The sequence below is a fragment of the Hyperoodon ampullatus genome (assembly GCF_949752795.1).
Source record: "Hyperoodon ampullatus genome assembly, chromosome: 4".
Classification (NCBI taxonomy): domain Eukaryota; kingdom Metazoa; phylum Chordata; class Mammalia; order Artiodactyla; family Ziphiidae; genus Hyperoodon; species Hyperoodon ampullatus.
In genome coordinates, this window is record NC_136917.1 from 128,275,115 (window position 1) to 128,291,606 (window position 16,492).

General features: G+C 37.3%; 2 protein-coding genes across 4 annotated transcripts in view; one reads left to right on the plus strand and one right to left on the minus strand.

The window, feature by feature from the left end:
- The window catches only part of DEPDC1B (DEP domain containing 1B), a gene marked incomplete at its 5' end in the record, with an annotated part of 112,042 nt that overhangs the window by 59,466 nt on the left and 36,084 nt on the right, over positions 1-16,492 (plus strand). For all 3 annotated transcript variants that reach the window (XM_079703949.1, XM_079703950.1, XM_079703951.1), the window contains 3 exons: positions 75-205; positions 2,476-2,523; positions 6,591-6,731. In XM_079703949.1, coding sequence (XP_079560075.1) covers positions 75-205; positions 2,476-2,523; positions 6,591-6,731 — 320 coding nt within the window. The remainder of the gene's footprint in view (positions 1-74; positions 206-2,475; positions 2,524-6,590; positions 6,732-16,492) is intronic.
- On the minus strand, positions 9,173-9,724 carry LOC307052420 (ferritin heavy chain-like; the record flags this gene model as incomplete). Its single annotated transcript, XM_079703341.1, has 1 exon — positions 9,173-9,724. One exon carries the CDS (start codon positions 9,722-9,724, stop codon positions 9,173-9,175), a length of 552 nt encoding a protein of 183 aa, XP_079559467.1.

The window sequence follows — 16,492 nt, forward strand, 5'->3', positions numbered from 1 at the left end:
CAGTGCTAGTTCTTGGGCAGATAATGATTTTTTTAAAGTAACTAATTAATTTAATCATTATTTATCTTTTTTAGTTTACAGAAAATCCTTGGCCTGGATTCCTTAGAAGAAGTTTTAGACGTTAATCTTGTCAACTCCAAGTTCATCATCCATAATGTATATAGTGTGAGCAAGCAGGGAGTTGTTATCCTTGATGACAAGTCAAGTAAGTGCATAAAAGCCATTTTGTTCCCGGTTGACCTAGTACATTGGCTGTACAGGTCCATCAGCTTCTATTTGACCCTTCCCTAAACCTTACATATGTTTACCCCCTCATTACATATAGCCTTAGCTCACTTCCAGAGACCTTTAAACTCATTGTTTGGAGTCAGGAAATGTCATAGAAAGATGAATACCCAGGAGTGAAAGCCTCAGCAAGATCCAGCCAGATGCTAGTTAAGTGTTAGCCACACAGGGCATTAAGTGGTTCTTTATCATCCCCAGAAAATACCTGAGAAGTGAGTAAGTTTAATGCCTAACAGAAAGCTTGAGTCAGTTTTTACGTGGGTCCCGGGGTCTGACTGATTTTTTTAGAGCTCTCACTGACCTTTTCATTATGTTGTCTCTGTGTCAGATTTTCTGGGATAGTCTTGGTTTATGTCATTTTTTTTCCTTTTTAATAAAGGTAGCTTTCCAGATGTTGAAGGTACTTTAATTTTTTACTTTTTCCTCCAAGCCAGTTTACAAATTGGGAAAAAAGACATTTAGCAGCCGCCTATCCTGGTTTTTGATTAGGAAAAATAAGGTCCTGGTAACTGTAGTGAGCCAGAATCCCCAAACTGATTAAAAAATTTTCTTCCCCTGGACAAGGGATAGAACAGAATTGGATGGACTCTTCTTTTACTTCAAACACTTGACCCTAGGAATTAGCTGGAGCTAGAATGACGTTTGGATGTGGGAAGATGGTATAGTACTTTTGGGCTTTTGTAAGTTATTATTAGATGTAGGGCTGGAGGCTCCTGGGCAGCAAACAAACCTGGCCTAGAAGGAGCCTGAGCAGTGAGAGAGGAAGAGGTTTTTCTAGGCCATGTTTCCTGACATGAGCAGAATGTGTCTTTGAAACATGAAACACTTCCCCTTTAAAGCCCCTCTATCAGGAATGAAGAACATTAGGAAACAGAAATAAACAGATTTGTGACTTCATGAGTTGTCAGTTTAATATCAACATATAAAATTAAATTACATAGAATGAGGGGGTTATTGTTGCCTTTGAAGTACATCTAAAATCCTTCCACATTCTCTGAGTACAGCAAACATGAATACTTTCAGCTACCAGTTGGATGATCAGTTGTCTTTTTTTAAAAAATTTATTTAACTAATTAATTTTTTATTTTTGGCTGTGTTGGGTCTTCGTTGCTGCGCACCGGCTTTCTCTAGTTGCGGTGAGCAAGGGCTACTCTTCGTTGCAGTGTGCAGGCTTCTCATTGCGGTGGCTTCTCTTGTTGCAGAGCATGGGCTCTAGGTGCGCAGGCTTCAGTAGTTGTGGCACGTGGACTCAGTAGTTGTGGCTCACAGGCTCAGTAGTTGTGACGCATGGGCTTAGTTGCTCTGCGGCATGTGGGATCTTCCCGGACCAGGGCTCGAACCTGTGTCCCCTGCATTGGCAGGTGGATTCTTAACCACTGCACCACCAGGGAAGCCCCGATCAGTTGTCTTTTATTTTATTAAGTACATTCTTCAGAAAGAAGAGAGCACTTTACAAGCCTCAGGTTCATTAGCTCTAATGCAAGTCAACCAACCAGTGTCTTTGCAGTTTCACAGATAGTGGAGAAGGTGAGAAGTGGAAGCATGAGTGCTGGCCCCGCTCATCAGATGTCTGTGGCAGGGCCAGGGGAAGAGACCCTGTACCAAATGGCTCAGCTGGGTTTTTTTGTAGCAATGCTAGTGATTATTATTTTAAGGCTGTCGTAATACTAATAACCTATATTGATATGTCAGTGGAACTTCCTTGCCTTAAGACACTTTGAAAATTGAAACATGTAAAATGATACTTATATTGGACATCGGACATACAGAATTTAACTTTTTTTTTAAGGTATCTGGTGAAATGGTTTCATAAATGCATTTGATGACTCATACTTTTGCTTTTTATGTTTTTTTCTTCTCTTTCTAAAATTCTTAGGATAATTGATTTGTTTGTTAGTGTGTTTCTTTGGAACAAACTATCAGATTTCTTCTTTTCCCTAAAACTTATACAAGTGCATCTTGTCTTTAAAGAAATTTATAGTTATGGTTTATATAATCACGTGCTGTAACATCACTGCTAAGGAAAAATTATCTTTTAAATGTTCTGATACATAAGCAGGTGATTTGTGATTAGCAGGTATGTTTCATATTACTTGGGCAAGTATCATTCTTATGATACCAAGTGTGTATATAATCCCTTCAATTATATATAATTGAATAAAACATCTTTTTATTTTCCTTTTTCTGCAGAAGAACTTCCTCACTGGGTACTGTCAGCTATGAAGTGTTTGGCAAATTGTAAGTACTAAGTACCTGCCATTTTTATGAAATTAACAGAAATTAGTGCCCTAAATTAGAAATTTTTTTTGCTCAATGCCCTGAACATTGATTTGAGACCTTTGAGACTGGCAGTTAATTGTTTGGGGATTACTGTGCTTTTAATGATAAATTTGTGACTTAGTGAAAGGGCTGAGTTACAGAGCATTTTTAAAGGGGTTTTGTGCTTCCATTTTCTTGTGGATATAATCACACTACAGATACTGCTTCTTCTGAATGCTTCATCACAGGAAAGAATAATTAGTAATATTGAATGCAATATTTTAATAGATAAATGCCTGTTAACAGTTTATAGGTTTTTATTCCTAAAACCTAAATTTTTATTCCTAAGTATGCCTTATATTTACCTCATCAGTTTACTCAGCAGATCCTGTTTCCCACTGGCTTTTTATAGGGCATTGGTTTAAGTTGGAGAGAAATGTTTTAGAAAACTAATCTAATTGGTATGCAGCATGGTTTGGAAGGAGAAGAACATGCATGCAGAAAACAGAAAAGGCCATTTCAGCAATTTGGCTGTAAAATGAGGGGTCTGGACCAGGGCGGCCCCTCTGAAGTTTTTCATAGGCATATGAAATCTCCTTCACTGGATATCATAGGCACTGTGAAGAAATGAGTTATTATGGTATCTCATTAACACTACTGTTTTTCTGGGATTTTCAGAAGACTTAACCCAAAGAAGGGATTCTAATGGTTAATGGCTTAACCCAAACAAGTGATTTTAATGAGAAGAATTCTAGTTATTTTAGCTGACTGATAATGGTGATATTTGGTCTATAGGGTCTTTTGAGTCTCAAAGATCACCTCAGAGAGGTGGTTTCTTTCTTCCCTTTTGGGTAAGACTAGCATGTACAGAGATACGTGTATAAATTCTTGAATTAGTAGGCTCTGAATTATTAATTTCACTGAAGTTAGTTTTGTTTGATTATAGAATGAAACTAAAATAACTGTTCAGCTCACTGTGGGTGATCTCAGTGGTAATATGTAGAAAATGATTATATACAATCATCCTAAATATAAATAGCAATGTTAGTTTGTGAGAAGCCCAAAGTTCTCTGTGTTTAACTATTAAGATTTTCATAGGTTTTTGGTTCATGTTTTGGAACCCCTCTGAGATGTAGAGTCCTTTGGTTTTTAGTTTGGGGGAGTGCTTTTTATTCTTTCTCAGTCATTTGTAGTAAATTAATCTAAATTATATCTTTGGCTGGAATGACAAAATAGAAGGTATAAATGGGTTAAATGACCCATTTATGAAATTTTGGAAAACCAAGGATTTTGGAAGTTGATCAACTGGGAATGAACAGGGGAAGCCAGTATAACAAGTCTAGGCTATAATACATTGTAAAGTGTATTTTAAGGTGTGGTTATGATGTTGAATTCTCAATGGCGATCAAAATGTAATGAAGAGTATAATTTTCCCTCAAGCAAGATTTATACATAATGCCACAAAACTTCTGCAGAAAGGTTAGAATAACTGGAATTATCAATGGAGAGGAAAGATGTGAGGATCGACTTAGTAATGTTCACCACATTAATGTTATGTTAGGTGGAAATTCTTGGGAACAGGGACACCTCTCACACGTATCAAGTGCAATGCTTTACAGATGGTTGGCACATCCATAAACGTGCTTGTTTACATGTCAAAGAAAAAAAGGTGGCCAAAGGGCGAGGTCAGCCTTTTGAATAGTTGTATAAAATTATTAATTTTTCCAAATTCTCATTGGCCTCCCCAAATTTACTTTGAGTCTTATCAAAGTCATGGTTTGTACTTAGCCTTCTTATTCTTAATGAGTCTAGGTTCCCATTATAGTCCTCTAATAGGGAACAGAAAGGATAGGCTGATTATGTGAGATTTTGAAGGCCCTGTGCCTCTTTTTCTGTAGTTTTACTGCTCATCTCTTCCCTTTGGGCCCATCTGCATTTATTGCAGACCAGTGGCCTGGGTGCTTTCGTTGTTGGCCAACCTCATGGTGGGCCACAGAATGAGGGACTGATGCTAAATAAATGCAAAACCAGGTTAACTGTTTTTCTTCCTTGTGCACATAGATTGCAAGAATCCAATAAAAAGTGGATGTAAACAGTTGTTTTCCAAAGTCTTTCAGGAATAACATTTATAAAAACTAGATTAAAAAATATTCTGAAATTCAACATGATAGAGAAACAAAAGATCTTAGAACTATGGCCTCCTCTCATAGGGCTTGCCATGCACTGGCATTTTTAGGGAGACCTTTTTTTGGCTTGTTTTTGCATATTTTTATCAAGAATGATGAAGTGTTCACAAAGGGGTACAACTGCTTAGAATGAACTGCATATTATCCTGTGAGGGAGTAATTCAAGGCAATGTGTATTGCTTGCTGAGACATATCCCACTATTTCAACTGACTAAGCTTGGGGTATTATAGAGGAGGAAGCAAGTAAAAATGGCTATGTTTGCTGCTAGGTTAATGAGGTACGACACATATAGATATTTAATAATTTTCATTATTTTAGTCAATTTTAGAACATTAAAAGGTAAGAGAATTTTAAAGGAGACCAACAAAAAGCTGTTTCCACAATGTCCCAATGGCCTTGAAATGTGAAGGCCCACAATACTTAACTGTTCTTTTTTGTTTGATACTTTCTCTTTAGTTACAGTGATTCTGTAGGAAGAATTTCCTATCAATTTTTACTGGCTTCTCCGGCTGTCCTGAGAGTAGAGATCTGTTCCGGTACAGTTGTTAGTCTTGTGTTCTGCTGGCCGAGAACTGGCCAATCCATTTGCATCCCTTTCTTCCACACTGTGATGGAAATAGACAAGGCTGGCCAAGCAGCTCCTCGTGGACCACTTACCATTTCCCTCAGGCATGGGCAGATCCAGTTCTTCTCTCCACTTGGCGATGTAAATCTTGCCATCTGTGTGTGGATTGTTGGGGGCGTTTGCTGCCAGCTCTGTAGAGAGCTAAGAGTTTCTTGTTCCTCTTTGGTCCCTGATACAAGGGGATCTCTGCCTCACTTGTTCCAGGCTTCTTGGTTCCTAGGTTGTTCCAGGTTTCTTAGAGTTACTTTGCAATATGACTGCTTGATAAACTATCTTTTTTATTTTTAAACTTGTTTTTAGCAGAAACATCTGTTTGTTTCTGCTTTGGTGTTATTTTCTATTATAATTTTGTTTAATAAAAATTCATTCAATGCCACTGATCACTCAAAAGCATTGTTGGGTAAATAAAACCTAGGCTCTTAGATCAAAGAATTCAACAGGAATTTAGAGGTCATTTTATCCAGTCTCCCATAGTCTTTGTTTGAGCAGCTTTAAAATTTTTATTTTAAATTTTTTATAAACTATCTTTTGATGGTTGGTGATCAAATGGAGAGTTTTGTAATCAGAATGAATTTAAGACACAATGTAAAATCTCCTTTTCAGAATATCTTTAGGAAAAAGAGTATACATTCTTATTAGTCTAAAATAGTTTAGAGGCAGAAATTATTTCACTCAACTCTTGATTCTTGAATTTTATAATATAGCAATGATGAAATAATGAAAAGCTTTAAAAATTGCTTTATAGCTTATCTATTACATATATGAGGTAATTACTGTGTTGGTTAACTGTGTCAAGACTAGGAAAATATCTGGACTTCCCTGGCGGTCCAGTGGTTAGGACTGCGCACTTCCACTGCAGGGAGCGTGGGTTCCATCCCTGGTTGGGGAACTAAGTTCCCATATTCTGTGTGGCGAAAAAAGACTAGGAGAAATATTGACTATTTCAAAGAGAATTATCACTGTTTACATTTAATAAAAATGCCTTTCAGAAGGTCATAAAAGAGTCGGTTTCTTTGAAAATGGAAGTAAGCCAGTGATTTTCCTCATTGTTTTATAATAGATTTCAATTTAGACATAAAGTATATTTATATAAGCAAAATGTATAGTATCAGTTTTCTCCTTGAAAACTTTTCTGATCTTGTCTGTACACACCACACCTATGCACAGAGACTAATACTTAGAGATGATTGCCCCATTAACGTTTCTCTTTCTTTCTCTTTCCCTTTTTTAACAGGGCCTAATTGTTCGGATTTGAAGCAGCCTATGTATTTAGGATTTGAAAAAGATGTCTTTAAAACTATAGCTGATTACTATGGTCACTTGAAAGAGCCTTTGCTTACGTTTCACCTTTTTGATGCCTTTGTCAGTGTATTAGGTAAGTTGGAATATAATGAGCGTATATCTTCACTACTGATATGGAATCATTTCATTTTTCACTATCTTGAGACTTCCATTAGCCCAACTTCCATAGCTTTTTTGAAATAAAAACAGATGGGATGCTTGCCTAGTTGGAGTCCTGCTCTATAAAGGAGGAAAAGAAAATAGTTAAGCTCTGTTATGAAACCTAAACAAGGACCAATAGTTTTTATTTCTTAGAGAGGAATAATATGTTCTATGTCATTTCTGTACAAAAAAGTATGACTTTATTGGTAAAGAATGTAAATTTGACATTTACTCTTAATGAGTAAATCTACTACTCTGGATATGACTTCATGAATAGTCAAGTGTGAGAGAGATATTTTCATATAGAAATCTTATTTCTTTTTATAGAAGGAACAGGTTTTTGTAGGACTATTTTTTATCTGTGACATGTAAAATATAGTAACTACTGTTCTCTAAAACTTGTTGCTACTTCTCACATAGATTTATATTTCAGAATTTACACTGTCAAAGAAACATGGTAAAAAGGAAAAAGAAATCAATATTATTGGTATAGGTTTTTCTGATATTGTTCCTTTCTTCTTGGAAATCAGATTTTTCTGTTGACGTTGTGATTGTTCAATAAGTATTATTGTTTTCTTGTCCAAAAGTTTGCTTTAGTGACCAAATCACTGTGTGGGTATCATACTCTGTTATGTAAATTTGTAGGAATTAGCATCCTCTTGGTTTCGAGTGTTGTGCGCTTAGCAGTCTTCGCCTTCCCATTCCTCCTTCCCTGTCTCTTCCCTTTCTACTTTGGATTTCTACACCTCTCTTATTTTCTTGTCGGAAAGTAGGGATGCAGCCATAGTATCCTAACAAAATAACGTTATCAGCAATATGTGAATAATGTACCTGATCTCTTAACACAATACGTCAATTTTAAGATTTCATAGGATTTCTCATAATAAGAAGCAAAATGGAACAATTATAAATCATGTACATAAGAGTGAGTTTGTTCTCAGAGAGACCAATATTGAGAACAGATGAAGGGATTAGACCTAGTACTGTGCTTTGAGACCACTGGGTCTTCTTGGTATTTTGTTTTCCACCAAGGAGAGTTGGGGGCTTATGTCCTTGTGAATATCATGCCTAATGATGACTACTTGCTGTTATTTAAGATGCATAAAGACTAATTGAGTAGATTCTCATTATAGCCATTTAATGCCATTATGCGACTGGTAAAAGACAAATTCTAAAGACACGATTAAAAGCCACTTCTTAGATTTTCTTCTCATTTTCCGTTTTCGTAATGTTTTATGGTAGAATTTAGAAACAAAAGAACTTGGAACTTAAAAAAAAACGAATTCCAATTTTTAAAAAATTTTAATTTTTTATTGGAGTATAGTTTATTAACAATGTTGTGTTAGTTTCAGGTGAACAGCAAAGTGATTCAGTTATACATGTATCTATTCTTTTTCCCATTTAGGTTATTACAGAGTACTGAGCAGAGTTCCCTGTGCTGTACAGTAGATCCTTGTTGGTTATCTATTTTAAATATAGCAGTGTGTACATGTCAATCCCAAACTCCCTATCTATCCCTCCCTCCCAACCTTCCCCTCTGGTAACCATAAGTTCATTCTCTAAGTCTGTGAGTCTGTTTCTGTTTTGTAATAAGTTTATTTGTATCAATTTTTTTAGATTCCACATATAAGTGATATCATATGTTATTTGTCTTTCTCTGTCTGACTTCACTTAGTATGATAATCTCCAGGTCCATCCATGTTGCTGCAAATGACATTATTTCATTTATTTTGATGGCTGAGTAATATTCTTTTGTACATATGTACCACTTCTTTATCCATTCATCTGTTGGTGGACATTTAGGTTGCTACCATGTCTTGGCTATTGTAAACAGTGCTGCAGTGAACATTGGGGTGCATGTATCCTTTTGATCCATGTTTTGTTCTGGATATATGCCCAGGAGTGGAACTGTTGAATCGTGAGGTAGGTCTATTTTTACTTTCTTAAGGAACCTCCATACTGCTTCTCCACAGTGGCTGTATCAATTTACATTCCCACCAACAGTGTAGGAGGGTTCCCTTTTCTCCACACCCTCTCCAGATTTTTTGATGATGGCCATTCTGACTGGTGTGAGGTTATATCTCATTGTAGTTTTGATTTGCATTTCTCTAATAATTAGTGATGTTGATTATCTGTTCGTATGCCTCTTGGCCACCTGTACCTTCTTTGGAGAAATGTCTATTTAGGTCTTCTGCCCATTTTTTTTTTTGGGGGGGGTACCAAATTACTTTATTTGAAGGAACGGTACTAAGGAAAGGACTTGTAGATATTTTGGTACAACTTACAGAAAAGGTAAAGGTAACCCAAACATGCATGCACTGTCTTGGTGACCAGGGAAGTCACCCCTGTGGCTATGGGAAGCCAGCCTAAGGCTTAGCTCTCATTATCACTATTTCCCAGGGTGTGCTTGTCAAAGAGATACTGTTCCATGCCAGATTTGGGGGCCCCCACTGTGCGCAAGTTGGTTACGTGGTCACCCAATTCTTTAATGGATTTCACCTGCTCAATCAGATAATGAGTCTCAACGAAGTCACACAAATGGGGGTCATTTTTCTCAGTGGCCAGTTTGTGCAGTTCCAGTAGTGACTGATTCACACTTTTTTCCAAGTGTAGCGCACATTCCATTGCATTCAGCCCATTCTCCCTGTCATCACGGTCTGGTTTCTTGATATCCTGAAGGAAGATTCGGCCACCCCGTTGGTTCTGCAGCTTCATCAGTTTCTCAGCATGTTCCCTCTCCTCACAAGATTGGTGAAGAAAGTATTTGGCAAAGTTCTTCAAAGCCACATCATCGTGGTCAAAATAGTATGACATGGACAGGAAGACGTAGGAGGCATAGAGCTCCAGGTTGATCTGGCGGTTGATGGCGGCCTCTGAGTCCTGGTGGTAGTTCTGGCGCACCTGTGAGGGGGACGCGGTCGTCATGGCAGGCGGCTGAGGTGAAACGGTGGCGGTGGCTGCGTGGCGCTGTAATGGCGGTGGGGACCTTGGGGTGGTCGGAGGGCGATGTGAGGTGGTGGCAAGGGCTGGCTCTGAGCGGCCAGCCGGAGCGCCGGGTTCTGTCCAAGCACTGTTGAAGCAAGAAACCGTGGCAACTCTCCGCGAGGACTGTGTCTTCTGCCCATTTTTTGATTATGTGTGTTGTTTTTTTTTATATTGAGCCACATGAGCTGTTTGTAAATTTTGGAGATTAATTGCTTGTTGGTTGTATCACTTGCAAATATTTTCTCTCATTCTGTGGGTTGTCTTTTCATCCTGTTTATGGTTTCCTTTGCTGTGCAAAAGCTTTTAAGTTTAATAGGTCCCATTTGTTTTTGTTTTTATTTCCATTACTCTAGGAGATGGATCAAAAAAGATCTTTCTGTGATTTATGTCAAAGAGTGTTCTGCTTATGTTTTCCTCTAAGAGTTTAATAGTATCTGGCCTTACATTTAGGTCTTTAATTCATTTTAAGTTTATTTTTGTGTTTGGTGTTAAAGAATGTTCTAATTTCATTTTTTTACATGTAGCTGTCCAGTTTTCCCAGTACCATTTATTGAAGAGACTGTCTTTTCTCCAGTGTATAGTCTTACCTCCTTTGTTATAGATTAATTAACCATAGGTACGTGGGTTTATTTCTTGGCTTTCTATCCTGTTTCATTGATCTATATTTCTGTTTTTCTGCCAATACCATACTGTCTTGGTTACTGTAGCTTTGTAGTATAGTTTTAAGTCCAGGAGCCTGATTCCTCCAGCTCCATTTTCCATTCTCAAGATTGCTTTGGCTATTGGGGGTCTTTTGTGTTTCCATACAAATTGTGAAAGATTTTGTTCTAGTTCTGTGAAAAATGCCACTTGTAATTAGATAGGGATTGCACTGAATCTGTAGATTACCTTGGGTAGTATAGTCATTTTGGCAATATTGGTTCTTCCAATCCAGGAACATGGTATATCTTTCCATCTGTTTGTGTCATATTCGATTTCTTTCATCAGTGTCTTACAGTTTCCAGAGTACAGGTCTTTTGTCTCCTTAGGTAGGTTTATTCCTAGGTATTTTAATCTTTTTGATGCGATGGTAAATGGGATTGTTTCTTTAATTTCTCTTTCTGATCATTCGTAGTTAGTGTATAAAAATGCAACAGATTTCTGTGTATTAATTTTGTATCCTGTAACTTTACCAGATTCATTGATGAGCTCTAGTAGTTTTCTGGTGGCACCTTTAGGATTTTCTATATATAGTATTATGTCATCTGCAAACAGTGAAAGTTTAACTTCTTTTCTAATTTAGATTCCTTTTATTTCTTTTTCTTCTCTGATTGCTTTTACTAGGACTTCCAAAACTATGTTGAATAAAAGTGGCAAGAGTGGACATCCTTGTCTTGTACATGATCTTAGAGGAAGTGCTTTCAGCTTTTCACTGTTGAGTGTGATATTAGCTGTAAGTTTGTCATATATGGCCTTTATTATGTTGAGGTATGTTCCCTCTACGCCCACTTTCTGGAGAGTTTTTTTTTTTTATCATAAATGGACGTTGAATTTTGTCAAAAGCTTCTTTTGCATCTATTGAGATGGTCATATGGTTTTTATTCTTCAATTTGTTAGGTGGTGTATAACACTGATTCATTTGCGGATATTGAAAAATCTTTACATCCCTGGGATAAATCCGACTTGATCATAGTGTATGATCATTGTAATGCAGTGTTGGATTTGGTTTGCTAGTATTTTGCTGAGGATTTTTGCATCTATGTTCATCAATGATATTGGCCTGTGATTTTCTTTTTGTGTGTTATCTTTGTCTGGTTTTGGTATCAGGGTGAGGGTGGCCTCATAGAATGATTTTGGGGGTGTTCCTTCCTCAGCAATGTTTTGGAATAGTTCGGAAGGGTAGGTGTTAACTCTTCTCTAAATGTTCGATGGAATTTGCCTGTGAAGCCAACTGGTCCTGGACTTTTGTTTGTTGGGAGGTTTTTTTTTTTTTAACATCTTTATTGGAGTATAATTGCTTTGCAATGGTTTGTTAGTTTCTGCTGTATAACAAAGTGAATCAGCTATACATATACATACATCCCCATATCTCCTCCCTCTTGCGTCTCCCTCCCACCCTCCCTATCCCACCCTTCTAGGTGGACACAAAGCACCAAGCTGACCTCTCTGTGCTATGCGGCTGCTTCCCACTAGCTATCTGTTTTACATTTGGTAGTGTATATTATGTCCAAGCCACTCTGTCTCTTTGTCCCAGCTTCCCCTTCCCCTTCCCCGTGTCCTCAAGTCCATTCTCTATGTCTGCGTCTTTATTCCTGTCCTGCTGTTGAGAGTTTTTTTTTTTATCACAGTTTCGGTTTCAGTACTTGTGATAGGTCTGTTCATATTTTCTGTTTCTTCCTGGCTCACTCTTGGGATATTGTACCTTTCTAAGAATTTGTCCATTTCTTCTTGGTTGTCCTTTTTATTGGCATATAGTTGCTTGTAGTAGTCTCTTATGATCCTTTGTATTTCTGTGGTGTCCATTGTAACTTCTTCTTTTTCATTTCTAATTTTATTGAGTTGAGTCCTCTCCCTCTTTTTCTTAATCTGTCTGGCTAAAGGTTTGTTAATTTTGTTTAACTTTACAAAGAACCAGCTTTTAGTTTCATTGATCTTTTCTATTTTTTTATTTGTATTTCATTTATTTCAGCTCTGATCTTTATGATTTCTTTCTTCTACTAACTGTGGGTTTTGATGTTCTTTCTCTAGTTGCTTTAGGTGCAAGTTTAGGTTGTTTATTTGTGATTTTTCTTGTTTCCTGATGTAAGATTGTATTGCTATGAACTGCCCCCTCAGAACTGCTTTTGCTGCATCCCATAGATTTTGGATTTTCGTGTTTTCATTTTTATATGTCTCTAGGTATTTTTTGATTTCCCCTTTTGATTTCTTCAGTGATGTGTTGGTTGTTTAGTAGCATATTGTTTAGCCTCCATGTGTTTGTGTTTTTCACTGTTTTTTTTGTGTGTGTGGTTGATTTCTAATCTCGTAGTGTTGTGGTTGGAAAAGTTGCTTGATATGATTTCAGTTTTCTTAAATTTACTGAGGCTTGCTTTGTGGCCCAGCATGTGATCAGTCCTGGAGAATGTTTCATGTGCACTTGAGAAGAATGTGTATTCTGCTTTTGGATGTAATGCTTTATAAATATCAATTAAGTTCATCTGGTCTAATGTGTCACTTAAGGCCTGTGTTTCCTTATTGGTTTTCTATCTGGATGATCTGATAGAAATGGATGGACCATCTGGATGGTCCATTGATGAAAGTTTGGTGTTAAAGTCCCCCACTATTATTGTGTTACTGTTGATTTCTCCTTTTATGGCTGTTAGTATTTGCCTTATATATTGAGGTGCTCCTATGTTGCGTGCATATATATTGACAGTTGTTATACCTTCTTCTTGGATTGATTCCTTGATCATTATGTAGTGTCCTTCTTTGTCTGTTATAACAGTCTGATATGAGTATTGCTACTCCAGCTTTCTTTTGATTTCCATTTGCATGGAATACCTTTTTCCATCCCCTCACTTTCAGTCTGTATGTTTCTAGATCTGAAGTGGTTCTCCTGTAGACATGATATATATGGGTCTTGTTTTTATATCCATTCAGCCAGTCTGTGTCTTTTGGTTGGAGCATTTAATCCATTTACATTTAAGATAATTATTGATATGCATGTTCTTACTGCCATTTCGTTAATTGTTTTGGATTTGTTTTTGTAGGTGTTTTTTCTTCCCTTCCTCTTTTATTCTCTTGTGATTTGATAATTAACTTTAGTGTTGTGTTTGGATTCCTTTTTCTTTCTCATGTGTATCTATTGTACATTTTTGGTTTGTCGTTACCATGAGGTTTTGATATAGCAGTCTATATATAAACAAGATTGTTTTAAGTTGCTGGTCTTTTAATTTCAAGTGCATTTCCAATATCCTGCATTTGTGTTCTCTTTTTCTTGCAGTTGTTGGTTTTGATATCATATTTGTGTGCAGATGATTTCCAACCTTTACTGTATGTTTGCCTTTACCAGTGAGCTTTTCCGTTTGTTATTTTCTTGTTTCTAGTTGTGGCCTTTCCTTTTCCACTTAGAGAAGTTCCTTTAGCATTTGTTGCAAAGCTGGTCTGGTGGTGCTGAATTCTCTTAGCTTTTGCTTGTCTGTAAAGCTTTTGATTTCTCTGTGGAATCTGAATGAGAGCCTTTCTGGGTAGAGTCAGTTGGAAGCTCAGTGGAAGCTGACTGAAGAAATTCTCATTTGAGCACTGGCTTCTAGGAAATCAAATGGAAGGTGTTTAAAAATGTATGAGTTCCAATTTGCATCAGTTACATTTGTGATGTCACTGGTCTGTTCTACCCGCAATTGTTCATTTTGATCTCATCTAGGAATTAAAGCTGGTTGTTTCCAAATTGATGTTAGAGTCAGCCATCAGCTAAAATATTTTTAGTAGAGGCTTTGAGGTGGAAAAGGATGGATAGAATGGAGAATTTATTATTCTTAGGTGTCAGCAATAATAGACTAATGTGTATAGATGGTGACATATATTAACCTTCCCTGATCAGTCCTTCTCAAGTGAATATATTTCAGACATGCTGCATTGAAAACCATAGTATTTAGAACTTTACATAGTGAAAGAAGAAAGTCTTCTAGGTTATGGAGGACCATAATTTGTTTATACGAATAACATAGATTATCTAATATAGCAATCCTGTTAGAATCTATGGGAAAGCGTATCATATCTAGGTCTGTGCAAACTAGATACATAGGTTGAATCCCAGGAGGAATTAGTCATTCCTGAAACCTTTTGACTTACTTTGATTGGAATAGGATCCCCTTAGATAAAATGCTTTAAAGTAGGTAATCAGTCTACTTTGTCGTAGAAGCTAATTCTGCAGCAATTTCAATGGAAATGGTTTTTAGTTTAGTTAATGAATTTCTTTTGAGGGTTATTCCTTTGCTTCTTGCATGGAATAATTCTGGCTTTATGCCATAACTGTGACCCTGAGAACAGTCATTGATAGGTGAAACAGGATATCGAAGTGTTCTTAAAGAAAAAAATGAAAAAAAGAGACATTTTTGGAGATTTAAGGCTTACCCTTTACTTATACTATACTTCATCTCAGCAGTCTGACCTAACAACATAACTGTGACTAGTAATAAATCTTCATTTCCAAAATGGCAGTTCCTTATATTAAGATCAGAGTTCGGCTGACTCTTGAATAGGGTGAGTGAGATAGTATAGCAGCCTTTACACACACTTCACATGCACCCTAGAATCCACTGAGCTGTGTAGCTTGCAATAAGTTAGCATACTGAGGAAAAGAGAAGGCAGAAAGGAAACACAAAGGGGCATGGAAGCAGGGAAGAGTGTTTTGGAAAATTGGCTGGCTTGTGTGTTATATGATGTTAATATCTGAGATCCTAGACTGGTGATCTATGGGCCAAATCTGGCTCATGAATACATCTGGTTTAAGTTGTGTGTTTTAAAAAGAAAGTTTAATTAATTGCAAAACTTTAAGAAATAGGAAATTCACATAAGAGTTTATATTTTTGGTTTCTGCTCCTATAGGCAGGTGAGTTTGTGGCTCCTGGTTTATGTGCTAATAGGCTGGAAGGCTGACACAGTAGGTCTTTGCTGTTTGCTTTCTCCTAGATGTAAAGTTTAGAAAATGCCATTGAAATTCACTAGGCTGGTTATACATTGGATCATGTAACTCAAAGGCTGAGATCTCCTCCTATGTTTTTTAACCTAGAAATATCCATAAGGTTAGGTTTTCCATTCTTTGGTTCTTTTGTATAGTGATTTCTAGGAGATCCTCTGGAGCTGTGTGCCATCTTGCTTTGTAACCTCTTTGCCCTCATGTGCTTCAGGTTATCTCAGGGTCCTTATCCCATGGTAATCCTTAGGGGAAAACAATTCCTTTTTTCAGAGAGTGCCTACTTGGTGCACTTGACCAGACAGAGAGCTCTTGCCCATGTTAGTCTGAAGTTCTTGCTGGTGGTGCTCTCTGCTCTCAGGGCCCAGGGCTTATGGCCCAAGCTTTTGAAATTGCAGATGGGCCAAGGTAAAGATACTGAATCACCTCCAAATGTAATGACTACTGTTATGTCAAGATTATTGGAATAAAGTGAGTGAGGTAGTTCTTAAAGATGGAAATTTAGGCAAATGCCTAGGTATTCACTGGCTGTAACTAAACACATAAATTATTTATAAGTAGACTAGTAATCACTAGGATAATTGACAAAACTTGGGAAAAAAATTAAGACCTCTCTCATACTATTCAGCAGGACTAATTCCAGCTGTATTAGAGAATTAAATTTTAAAAAAACAAATCTAAAATAGTTGATACTTATCTGATGTTGGGGTGGGTGAAGGACTTTCTAATCATAAAAGCAAAAGTACTCATAAAAATGCTATAGCGGGCTTCCCTGGTGGCGCAGTGGTTGAGAGTCCGCCCGCCGATGCAGGGGACACGGGTTCGTGCCCTGGTCTGGGAAGATCCCACATGCCGCGGAGCGGCTGGGCCCATGAGCCATGGCTGCTGAGCCTGTGCGTCGGAGCCTGTGCTCCGCAACGTGAGAGGCCACAACAGTGAGAGACCCACATACCGCAAAAAAAAAAAAAAAAAATGCTATAGCAGTTTGAGACTCTTCATGTAGGAAAGGGCATCACTTGTGTGTGCGTGAATCTGTATCTACCTTTAAGCGACTC